General features: G+C 40.1%; 1 protein-coding gene across 1 annotated transcript in view; it reads right to left on the reverse strand.

Moving 5' to 3' along the window:
• The window catches only part of NMNAT2 (nicotinamide nucleotide adenylyltransferase 2), a 133,268-nt gene that overhangs the window by 8,429 nt on the left and 111,792 nt on the right, over window positions 1-13,047 (reverse strand). Inside the window, exons 4-9 of the mRNA XM_077453131.1 lie at window positions 12,215-12,293; window positions 11,116-11,242; window positions 7,073-7,153; window positions 1,778-1,822; window positions 1,608-1,684; window positions 1,369-1,470 (exon numbers count right to left, since the gene is read on the reverse strand). Coding sequence (XP_077309257.1) covers window positions 1,369-1,470; window positions 1,608-1,684; window positions 1,778-1,822; window positions 7,073-7,153; window positions 11,116-11,242; window positions 12,215-12,293 — 511 coding nt within the window. The remainder of the gene's footprint in view (window positions 1-1,368; window positions 1,471-1,607; window positions 1,685-1,777; window positions 1,823-7,072; window positions 7,154-11,115; window positions 11,243-12,214; window positions 12,294-13,047) is intronic.

Genomic DNA, 13,047 nt, shown 5'->3' on the forward strand with positions numbered 1-13,047 from the left:
GCCCATTACACACTATATAGGCTTTTTATAATGGGTATTCTCTTGGAACCCACATGTAGCAGGTGCCAAAGGGAGCAGTGATCTAATTCACCTCTTATGGCATTATCCCAAATTGCATTTATGTTGGACTGGGGTGGTTAATACGTTGAATAGTGTGTTTACTGTTACCCTATCGATAGATCCTAAACAGTGGGGGTTATTTACTAAAGGAAAATTTACTTTGCACTTCAAGTGCACTTGAAAATGCACTGAAAGTGCACTTGGAAGTAAAGTCGCTGTAGATCCGAGGGGGACATGCAAGGAAAATAAAAAACAGCATTTTAGCTTGCACATGATTGGATGATAAAATCAGCAGACCTTCCACTCGTTTCAGATCTACCCCTTAGATTTAGAGCAACTGCACTTCCAAGTGCACTTGCAGTGCAAAGTGGATTTGCATTTTGTAAATAACCCTCAAATGTCTTCTAGGTATCTTAGACTCCCTAGATCTCCAGGATTTCACAAAATAAGCCATTTTGCAGGTGCTATTTCAGGCTCACAGACTCATTCTTTGCCATTGGACGTCTAATATATCACCTACCATTAACGAATGGCTTAAACAGTTGGGTGATACTTTACGGTTGGAACGTATTATTTACCAACATAGGGCCTGCCCGGATAAGAAAAAATGTTGGTTGGCCTGGTTAAATACCTCTGGGCTTTGCCCACTGGACTTGGTAGTCCGGAGGCTAGGTATCGCAGGAGTACTCCCTGTGTATAATTAATTTTCTATCCTGCTGCTTTACTGTCAGATGGCTCCCAGTTTTGTACCAGAGGACAACTCAGGACAATATACGGAGGCTCCCACTGCTGATTTTATAGAGGAGGAGTATACATTTTATCTGCATTCCATTTTTGTATCTTTTGTTGCATAGTGCAAATGATATTGCTGGATGTATCGCAAAGGTGTTTGGATGGTACCTGTAAGTTTTTATTGTTTTTCATGTATGTTGTTACATGCAAAAAATTTCTAATAAACATTTTCATGTTAAAAAAATTATATACCTAAAGTTTTATTACAGCTAAAACATTGGCAAGACCAGAATAATATTATGGCAATTATATCCTTTGTCAGATGGGCTTTTGTTTTTAGGTATTTACAGGGGTTGGTGAGGAATACTGTAAAATATCATTAGGAATTTTCTGAGCGCAACCCCATAAATTCATTGTTAATTTGCATGGGCCGCTCCTGTTTTCCAGTGTAGTTTCTGAAAAAATAAATACATTTTTGTGAAATCACTGCTATGTAACAGTTCATCGTTGCCTGAAGGCTCAGTCTGGTTATCAATGAATGTCTCACCTCAGTTACCTGATAAAGTAAGAACACACCTTGTATTTACGGAGCAGAGACGAGTGATTCATGATTTGCTCAGTGTCTGTTGCATCACGTGGCACAACCACAATGCCAAAGTCACCCACGATCACCTCCATCTACAGGAAGAAAATCAGACTGCCATGAGGAACAAATAGGGTAAAGCAGACACATGACACAACTTGGGATACCAGTCACACCAGGGAGAAGAATGATAATAGAAGGGAACCCTGACAACAAAAGGAACAATACTCACATCGGACTCATTCCAGAGGCCAGGGATACAAAATGACTCAAGCAGGTCACTACCACACAGGAGCAAGATCCGTAGCTCTGGGTAGGAAGGACAGTAAGTATGTGAGCAAGAGGACAAAATCAAAGTAGAATACTACCGTTACCGCAGCACTGCCTCTTGATGCCACTTACCTATTTCTTCATACCTCATTACTGTGCCCAAATTAGCATTTTCATCTGCAATAAATCAATACATCAATCAATCAACCAGTTGATCAATCATACAGTTTGGAAAACAATGTGACCACGTCTATAATTGTGCAACAGCATCTAGGATCCTACATGTGCAGCTATGTATTTTGAATGTGGCAGTGTTTGTAGACTGGGTCAAATTTGGATGGATACAAGTTTTGGCAAATTCATGAGAGCTTCAATCAGGACTGCTCACAAAGAAGGTGTACCCCCTCAGGTGGATGACATTGGTAGCGTAGGTGTGCGCAGCCTATTGAATTAGGGTGTGCACCCCAAAGCTCAAACCCATGCGTACATATATATGACCCAGCACATTGATCTCCTTGCCAGCACAGTAAAAGAGAAGTGTACGCACTTCTCTTATGACAGAGCCAGTAAGAGGAGGTCTTTCCCATCTTCCTACTGACACACAGAGTGATAATGCTAATGCACATGGGGGGTAATTAGGATGTGCTCAGGCTCACCTGGCACAGCCTGTACCACACACAGCCTGTAACCAAAGGACTAGCTCACCAGAGAATAGACACCCCTACAACCATGATGACATTTAAATTTTAGTAGCTTTTTTTTTTTTTTTTGCTAGCAGTGCCGGTCAGGTTGCCTGAGGGCCAGTTCACACCATAGAAACACAGTCCGGATGTGTTCCAGATGCTTTTCTGCATGCACATTTTTGCAGTGTTTTTTATGCATTCCAGTGTGTTTTTTTGCAGTCCAGTGCATTTTCCCCCTCTTTTTTCTTAACCTTAAATAAGGACATGTGTCTTCCAGTGTGTTTTTGATGCGTTTTACAGTGTCCCAATACAGTCCAGTGCAGGAAAAACATAAGATGGTTCTACTTTTTTTTCTGGAACTGGAACACACTGGAACTACAAGCACTGGTGTGAACTATGCAATTGAAAACCATATAGCCTACTTTTCATGCGTTTCTTATGCAGAAAAAAACCCACAAAATGGACTGCATGTGGTGTGAACTAGCCCTAATACATAAACCATGAAAACCTTCTAAATGAGTTAGAACATTGGATAGTTAAGAAAATAAAAGGACATTTGGAATAGTTTGTGTTTAGACCTATATTATTGAATTCTGCTACACTTTCACCTACCCAGGCTAACATTTTGAGACCAAGACCAACAGATGATACAAGCTGGCCAGAGTAAAAAGAGGACTCTCTATCAGCTTTTTTAAAAACAAAATGTATTTTCTGTATTTCAAATAAATTTCACTTTCTTAGGATGTCTATCATTTTAGATATTTAAAAAAAAAAAAAATGAGCAATAAATTCAAGAATAAGCAAAATAGATTTAGAGTTCAAAGGGAAAATGAAATGCACTTTCAGTTAATACATATATTGAGGTGATATTGCAGTGTTTTTAGCTTGATGTAATTTTTATGTGACTTTCCTACTTCCATTACTGTATTAAATTTAGCTATCAGCCACTAGAAAGAGAAAATGTTCAGTTTGCGTTCTGTCTTCTCTCTTCCTTTTTAAAGATGTTTTGCAAGAAATTGAAAAACCTTTTTGAATCCCCAAGGGGACATGCTGCACATAGCACCTGGTCCTGTTCAGATTCATGGAGTGATTTTAGAATAACATTACATTTCTTTTATGTCTGGGCTTGCTGTAGCCCCATTTCAGGTTGAAGCCTAATTTATCAGCATTTCCAAGAGGAATACACCCAGCACTAAATCAACCTTTCCCATTAGCCTTACATGCAATCTTGCAGTCCCATGCCCCATCTGCTACCTTATTTGTACTTTAAACACTTCATGGTAAGGGAAAAAAATAGCCCAGATCCAGCCACCAGCCATTCAGGGAAGAAAGACCACAGTAGTGTGTTCTTGTGAATTACGGTGCACTGGAGCATCATCATTCACAAAAACATAAGCCAGCTACTATTATATTCTCTCTCAGATAACTGAGTCCAGTCCTGACAGCTGTTCAGGGGAGAGAGAGTAAAGTAGTAGCTAGCTTGTGTGATTGTGTGTTTTTGTGAATCACGAGCTTGCCTCCAGCACACTGTCATTCAAAAGTCATTCAAAGTGACAGCTACTACTGTAGTCTCTCTCCCCTAAAGATCTGGCAGCTGCCGGACAGGTCTGGAGTCAGTCTTTCTTTTCAGTACAAAGAAGATGACAGAGGAGGCACAAGGCTGCAACTTTAGATGGAGGGCTGCAGATGTTCCCTGCAGATTTCAGAGAAGACGGGGGTTATGTGGGCTTTGTGCCCACCTGTAAATTTCCCTTATTCTTCATGTGGGCCGTATGAAAGAAAATCAACTAAGAAAATGAGTGTACATTAACAAAAGCTTCCATCCACGCAAAAAACAAAACAAAAACAAAACATGGATGGTGGAATCTCCCCTGCCATCCATTCTATTCAGACAGCTGTTCATCATATAGCTTTCAATCCAGCTCGGTCAATTTAAAATATTGACTTTTGTTGAACTGGTTGGTGCTGACAAGGCCACCCATGGCTTGAGTTTCAGACAATTCAGCAGGAAGCAGCTTAAATTTGATTGAATATGGTCAATTGTACACCTAAAATATAATTTAGGCATTCTACTGTAACGTTATTTGCACAAGGACAGCCAAAGTACATTTGTCAAAAAAAAAGAAAAGGGAGGCTGCCACTGCCCACCTCTTTCTGAAAATGCTAGTTGCCTTGTTGTGTTTGAAAACTAGTATGTAAAGATGGACAAAAGTCATTATTCTTTATCTGTACTCTAGTTTCAAATCCATTATGTAGAAAGTCAACTGTCATCTTCATATTCCTTTATTGGCAGTTTAACTTTACGGACACATTGATGTTATACACTGAAAATATTCTGTTTAACCACTTGCCAACCGCTGTTGGCATATAAACGTCGGCAGAATGGCATGGCTGGGCAAAGTAACGTACGCGTACGTTACTTTGAAATTCCCATTGTGCGTGCGAGCACCTGCCGCAAGCTCCAAGACTGTGCCCGTGGGACCCGCAAACTCAATCGCCGTGGGGATACCCGTGATCGTATCATGGAGCTCAAGAACAGGGAGATGCCGATGTAGACAGCATCTGCTCGTTCTGCCTAATGACAGGACACTGATCATCTGCTCCCTGTCATATACATTTTTTATATATTTTTGGGGGATATTTATTATAGCAAAAAGTAAAAAAGAATGTGTCTTTTAAAAAATTTACGCTATTTTTTTGTTTATAGCGCAAGAAATAAAAACTGCAGGGGTGATCAAATACCACCAAAAGAATGCTCCATTTGTGGAAAAAAAAAGGACGCCAATTTTGTTTGGGAGCCACGTTGCATGACCGCGCAATTGTCAGTTAAATCGACGCAGTGCCAAATCGCAAAAAGTGCTCTGGGCAGGAAGGGGGTAAATCCTTCCGGGGCTGAAGTCTGTGAAATCTGGTGCAACTATACATAGAAACTAATCAGCTTCCAGTATTTATTGTCAAAGCTTATTTGAACAAGCTGAATTTAGAAGCCGATTGGCTATCATGCCCAGCTGCACCAGATTTTGCACCCTCTAGTTTCAGTAAATCAATCCCACAGTATATTTGCTTTCTAGAGTTCCAAGGTGTTGAGATCTGAGTACCTTCACAGACTCCCAATAAATTATCCATTACTTGCAAGTATTTTGGTGAGCCCCCATCTCAGTGGGCCTGGAGCAAATACACCCTTAATGTTTTTTTGAGCATCATTTGTTCATCATGCAAGTAAAGGCTGACATTTTCTTACTAATGTTCTCAGGGACCTTTCTGCCCATTTAAGTCTACAACAATATTTCTTCCTGAATAAACAATTCTTTGTAGTACAGTCTACTGGCACATTTAAAGCGGAGCTCCACCCAATTTATAGGCAATGGCTCCTGACGACTATATGGCTGCTGTAAATATAAAACTGACCTTTTTTATAAAAAAATTTCAATTTACCTTTTTTTCCCCGCACATTTTGCCTATTTCCTGGTTCTGGGGATTGCGGATATTAGGGCGGGGTTGCTGCGGCTATTCCGTCAGTTCCTTTTGTTGCGCACTGTCTCCTGGGATTTTTTTGCTTGTTCCCAGGAGTCTGTGCGGCGGCCTGGCGTGAGTTATCACGCAATTTAGAAACCTGAAGTGACGTCAAGCTCGGTTGCCATCCCAACAGGGCAGGACTTCTGACGATGCCGCCACCTGTTGCGATGGCAACCTGAACTGTTGATGGCGCTCCGAATTATATTTACTGTGAATGCGCAATATCGGGATACAACGCGCAGTGCATCCTGGTACACCAGCGACACTGTATCCCGGAAGAGGATGCCTGTGGGCTTCACATGCCCACAGGCAAGATGACAACCGCCCACAAGACAAAATCTAATTTGTTTTTTAGAAAGAAAATTGACATCTGAATGACTTGAAAACTACAGCAAGTGAGTAATAACTTTAAAGGACTTAATGCTCTTCATTGTAACCAAAAAAAAAAAGATTTAGGCAGTGGAACCCCGCTTTAAAGGAGATTTATAGCCTAAGCTTGTTTGGCTGTACTTCTCCTATGGATCACAGGAGTGCAATTCGTTTTGCATTCATGTGACCTGTTTTCAGCAGAGAGCGGACTGAAGTCCACTCTCTGCTGATGTCACTGTTATCAGTCCAGGCACCGCATCATCACGACAATAAAGTCGTTTTCTGTCAGGTGCCTGGACTGACACCCCGCTCAGCCTCTCAGCGATCCGCTGAGAATCTGAGCCGGTCACTCCACCCCCTCCACAGCTCAGTGCTCCAATGAGTGAGGAGGGGCGGAGCAGAGAGCTGTGACTGACAAGTGAGCTGTCAGAACTGCACAATCGGCAGTGTTCGATCACTCGTTTCTCAGTGTCGGGGCACAGATGCAGCATCGGACCAATGCTACATCCACCCAGGTAAGTATGATACTGGGGAAAAAAAACTTTACTTCTCTTTTAATTTACAAATGTGTATCTGTAACAACAGTGAACTCTATAGGCCACATTTAGATACTACAACATGGATATGAAGTGAGGTATTTTAAAAACAAATACATTTATACAAAATACCCTTACATTGTGAAATACTGTACGTTTTAAGTTAAGAATACATACTTGCATAGATAATTTTACCTTTTAAATCCAAACTTAGTGTCACTTTAAACACCTTCTTAACAATCATTTTAACACCCTTGCTTACTTTGGAAATGATAATGATAGAATCAGTTGCATATTTGATTGTGTGAAATGGAAATACTTACCTACAAATGTAACACGCTGCAGATTGGGGCGGACACAACACATGCGACTCAGTCCTTCACCAACTTTCCCCAGAAATCTTACTAAGAAAATAAATCAACAAATGATATAGTAAGAGTTTTGCTGGCATTAGTTATGGTACATCTGTTCTTCATATGAGCTTGAGTGTTTACAATGTATTTTAGGCACATTTTATTATTAGAAGGACCTCATTCAGCTGATTTGAATGGAGCAAAAATGCAACATATACTATTGTTTTAAAGCACACTAACCTTAAGTTCCACAGTGAGTATAACAAGCATGCTATTCTTCATATATTGACAGATTTTACTGTTGTGGGTTTAGTAATACTTTAATGGGGGACAGTGGTCAAAACCAATAAGTGCAAAATTGCATCTTCACATCCATGCTATTGAGATTAACTAGTTGTACCAAAATGCAGGCTTATAATTGGACCGTCTGATATGTCTCCACATGCTCACTGTTCCTGCTGTTTTCAGTCACGGATGCTTACATGGCGTGGAATAATCAGCGTTCTCCAGTACATTTTAGTAGACATGTGCACACTGAAATATTTTGTTTCAGAAATTCGTTTTAGTCCAAAAAATAAATGTATTTAGTTACTCCTGAAATACATTTTTATTTATTTTGTTAAAAAATGCATTTGTCCAAAAATCCAAAATAATTAAGGTCGAATCTGTCATTGAAGGCTTATGGTGTCTGTCGAATGTTCTAAGAAGATTTGATGGATCAGCTAAACTGTACGACGCTGCAATCGTACATTTCATACATTCGGATGAAAACGAATGCACATGTCTACATTTTAGTCAACTAAAATCTAATGGATTTAGTTCAATTTTAATGCATTATTTAAGTATTTCTCTAACATTTTCAAACTCATTATATATTCCTGGAATAAAAATCGAATAACATGTTTATTATTTATGGTATTACCCTACGTTCACACCTCTGCATTTTTAATGCATTTTGGCCTTTGTAGAAATGCACTACAGTCCATTTAACATGGTTTCCTATGGTACACGTTCACATCAATGCGTTTTGCATCCTGTACATTTTTGGAAAATCTTGCGTGTAACAAGCAAGTGTTGCATTGGTGATGGAATTCTTGATGCATTTTACGTTTTCTGTTTTTTTTTCCCTTTAAAAACTCTGTATATATCTGGTTGCTAAGGCGTGGGTCGGGAAGCCGCCTTGTCCTTAACAACCAATGAGTCATCAGCTGTCAGCAAAAAATTACCAGCACAAAAAAAGTGAAAAAATGGCATGGGATCCCCTCCCAAGTCCATACTATGCCCTTCGGGTCTTATCCATGCATGCAGCCCAGCAGGTCAGGAAATATATATATATATATATATATATATATATATATATATATATATATATATTATAATAAATGGCAGACAGTGGATATATTATATTATATTATTATATTATAATTTATTATATAAAAAATGGCAGACAGTGTAGCTGAAGCAAGGGAGGGAGCCAGCATCGGAGGAAGACCATTTTTTTTATTTTTAGTGGGTCAAAGGTGGCGGAGGAAAAAGGCAGTGGAGGGACAAGAAACCACCAGACAGAGAAGACAGCGGAGGGAGAAGAAACCACCAGACGGAGAAGAAATCATGGGAGGGAGAACACAGTGGACGGAGAAGAAACCACCAAAGAGACAAGACAGCGGAGGAAGAAGACTGGAGGAAGAAGATATCGGTGGTGGTACCGGAGAAAAAAAGACACTTTGGAGCTACGACAAGGGAAATTCTTTGTTCTTAATAAAGGACTTGTCAAAAACTGTGTACTGTTTTTCTTTATTTTTTACACTTTTCCTGGTGAATGAGTAGGGGGTGAAATGTACCCCATACTCATGCACATAGGGGAGGCTTGGATCTGGGGGTCCCTTGTTGAAGGGGGCTTCCAGATTCCAATAAGTACCCCTGCCCACAGACCCCCCACAACCACTGCCCAAGGTTGTAGGTAAGGGGCCCTCTTCCCCATCAACATGGGGACAAGGTGCTTTGGGGCTAGAGCTGATGACTCATCAGTTGTGAAGGATGTACGCTCCTTAGGAACCAGCTAATATACAGTGTGTTTACAGTATGTTTAAGGGGAAAAAATACAAAATGCAGGAAAACTGCATGCAAAAACACATAAAAACTGAGGGTTTAAAAATGCTAAATGCACTGCAAAAGATACCTGAAAAATGCATCAAAAGCAGCCCACATGAATGTCAACCTAAACTTAAGGTTTGAACATGCATTACAGACACAGATTTAGCCATTGTGATATAACCAGTGTTAAAGGGATTGTACAGTCAGAAGGTTTTGTATCTTAATGCATTCTATGCATTAAGATAAAAAGCCTTCTGTGTGCAGCAGCCCCCCTCAGCCCCCTTAATACTTACCTGAGGATCATCTCTGTCCAGCGATGAACACAAGTGTCTCAGTGGTCCGAGACACTTCCTTCTGATTGGCTGAGACACAGCAGCAGTGCCATTGGTTCCCCCAGCTGTCAATCAAAGTCAGTGAGCAAATCAGGAGAGAGAGGGGGCGGTGCAGGGGTGGGCCATGGCTCCATGTCTGAATGGACACATGGAGCTGTGACTCGGCTCGGGTGCCCCCATAGCAAGCTGCTTGCTGTGGGGGCACTCGACATCAGGGAGGGGCCAGGAGCACAGAAAAGAGAACCAAGAAGGAGAGGATCTGGGCTGCTCTGTGCAAATCCACTGCATAGAAGAGGTAAGTATAACATGTTTGTCATTTTTATAGAAAAAAAAAAACACAAGACTTTATAACCTCTTTAATTTTGACATCAAATTGTGATTTAGTTTTAGTCATAGTTTTTTTACTAAAACGCCATTTTATTTTTAGTTGTATTTTAGTCATCTGAATTGTTTTTGTTTTAGACATATTTCAGTCGACTAAAATAGTGTTGATTTCGTCAACGAAGATATTTTCGTCTAATAACACTGGGAATAATAACATCCACAAACGGGGTCAGGCCGAAGGGTAGGCAGAATAGACAGCCACCCTGAGCGCTTTAGAGGAAGAGGGTACAAAATGGGCCAGACCTGCAATCAGTGTTGCTAAAGTACAGTAGTTCACAAATTTTGTGCACCTTGGCTTTTTCACCATGACTGCTAAAGGTCCTTGTCCTGGCACTGTTCTAACATAGAGTTAAATCATCTTAGGGTCCTTTTACATGGACGTCATCAATACAGCCAAATGTTTTGCTAAGAACAAACTGATGAAAGGCCATTTCAGATGGGTGTTCAGACTGGATCTGTCTATCAGTGTTTCAGATTGATCCAGACTAAAATGCAATGTATGTCAATGGGCAGCCACATTTCAACAGATGTAAGTCCATTTACACCCACTTACATCTGAGTCAGTTTGTGTTTGCAGAAAAAATGCAAAACGTCTGCATCCTTTTGCATTTTTGTAGGCATAAATGGATGTAAACAGATGTAAACTGATGTTGCCCATTTATCTCCGTTCCATTTATGTCAGTTCAGTTTATGTCTGATTTTAGGCAAAAACATATTTTTTGTTTATACCTTTGTCATCTATTGCAAACTGATGTAAACTGCCTCACTGTACATAGTAATCTATATTTCTGGATGTCCCTAAGACTAATCCTGTAGTTATAGCCAGCTATGTTCTCTGTATCATCAGTCAACTGTGTAACCTTGTCCACAAGAACAGGAGGCAGCATGGCAAAGAATCATGTTCACTGCAAGTGTGTAAGTTTGTGGATCTTCCATAATGTTTTACATCAAGTGTGCATGTTTTTGGTTCTCCTATAGTGTTTTACAGAAAGGGTGTGTTTTAAGATTTCCACAATTGCTATACAGCCAGTGAGTACAATCCTGACCTTCCAAATTTATTTAAAAAAAAAGAAAAGGTTAATTAATAATAATTGCTTAATGCAACCAGTCAGTTCTTATTTCTATTTTTGTGCTTCAGGCTGTTCTTCTGTTAAAAACTTTAGTACATTGGGCCCAGCAAGAAAATGCTTAGCATGCACTTACCTGCAGTGGGCTTGTTGGTGAGATTACTGTTCTGGTAGACAGGCTGTGTTGGTTGGTTCAGTGACTGTCCGATCACAGGTGTGACAGAAGGCGTGTTCACATTAGACAAGATACAGCCAGTTACTCTCTGAAAAATATTAGGTTATACTTTCACAAAATACAAAATAATGTTATTATACAGAAACAACTCACTAGAAAGCTATAGGACATTCTATTTGTATCTTTTTATTTTATTTTACATAAACGAATTATAGCATACTCACCATGTACACCTCCATGAGCAGAATGAGGCTTGATTATAAATCAAGATAGTGTGAGCCTATATTTTTTAGCCTGCACTATGAAGATGACACCTAGATTGTGAGCAACATTTCTACTATTAATGTATATAAGACTTTTATGAATGTTGTCAATGTTTTATCACAGCCTCATTAACACTGCCTGATAGCTTGATTTAATATATACAATTATTTAAATTATTCACTATAGAGTAGTGGTCTCCAAACTGCAGCCCACGGGCCATATGCAGGTCTTTCCTTGTTTCGGTCCTTGGGGCACTATTCTTCCCACTGACACCAAGAGTGGAGCATAATTTCAGGCATGACACCAATGATGGAGCACTATTCTTCCAACATGACATCAATGATGGGGCACTATTTCTTCTACTGACCATGGCACTATGTAATTTCTATACTCCCACTGACCTCAAAGCCTGTGGCATTGTTTATTCCGACTGAATCCAGGATATTTATCCCCCACTGGCCACAATCTGCCCCCCCCCCCCCCCAAAGTCTGAAGGACAGTAAACCGGCCCTTTGTTTAGAACGTTTGGAGACCTCTGCTATAGAGCAATGCGTGTCAGCCCAGCACAAGATGAAGATGGACTGGCTACTAAGACATTTTCACTTTGTATATTTTGCTTATTATCACTTTGGTCCTGATGCTCAGAACTGCAGATATTATCCACAGCCATTTATCAAATGAATACCGTTTAGAGGGATCTGCTTGATGGCTAAGAGGAACTAACTTTAATTCTTGATACATGAAGTCTTTTTTAACTTGGCTTTTGCTATATTGAAGAATCCTGAGAGTGTCTTACCTTCATGAGGTCTCTGTGATGCTCCAACACACTGCATGTTGTTTGCCATGTATCTTGGTAGCACTCCCAAGGGTCTACCCTGCATTACAAAATAACCTGTTAGCCACCAGAGTTCATTCACATATAGATATCCTGTCAGCCTTTTTCTACACAGGACGACCTGTCGCCCTTCAGAATTCTTGCACCTACAGCTAACCTATACTCTTCAAAAATTCCTGTACTACATATAACCTGTCGTCTTCCAGAATTTCTGTAGTACATGTAGTATACTTGTGCTAGAATAATATGGGGGGTGATTTACTAGAACTGGAGAGTGTAAAATCTGGTGCAGCTCTGCATAGAAACCAATCGGCTTCCAAGTATTTTTGTCAAAGATTAATTGAACAAGTTGAAGTTAGAAGCAGTTTTGATACCATGCACAGCAGATTTGGCACTCTCCTGTTTTAGTAAATGAACCCCTTTGTCTTCTTTCAGATCTCCTTTACCTACAAATAACCTGTCCTCCTCCAGAATTCCTGTACCTACATGTAACTTGCTGTCCTCCCCCAGATCTCCTGTATTTACGTAAAACCTGCTGTCCTCCTCTAGATCTAATGTATTTACATACTGTATAACCTGTCCTCCTTCACAATCCCTGTACCTAAATATAACCTGTCCTCCTCCAGAATTTCTGTACCTACATTGTACATATAATTTGTCCTCTTCTTGAATTTCTTCATTACATACAGTGGTGTGAAAAAGTGTTTGCCCCCTTCCTCATTTCCTGTTCCTTTGCATGTTTGTCACACTTAAGTGTTTCGGAACATCAAACCAATTTAAACAATAGTCAAGGA

Source organism: Lithobates pipiens, unplaced genomic scaffold (assembly GCF_037356315.1).
Source record: "Lithobates pipiens isolate NorthernLeopardFrog02 unplaced genomic scaffold, aLitPip1_a1.2 Scaffold_23, whole genome shotgun sequence".
Lineage (NCBI taxonomy): Eukaryota > Metazoa > Chordata > Amphibia > Anura > Ranidae > Lithobates > Lithobates pipiens.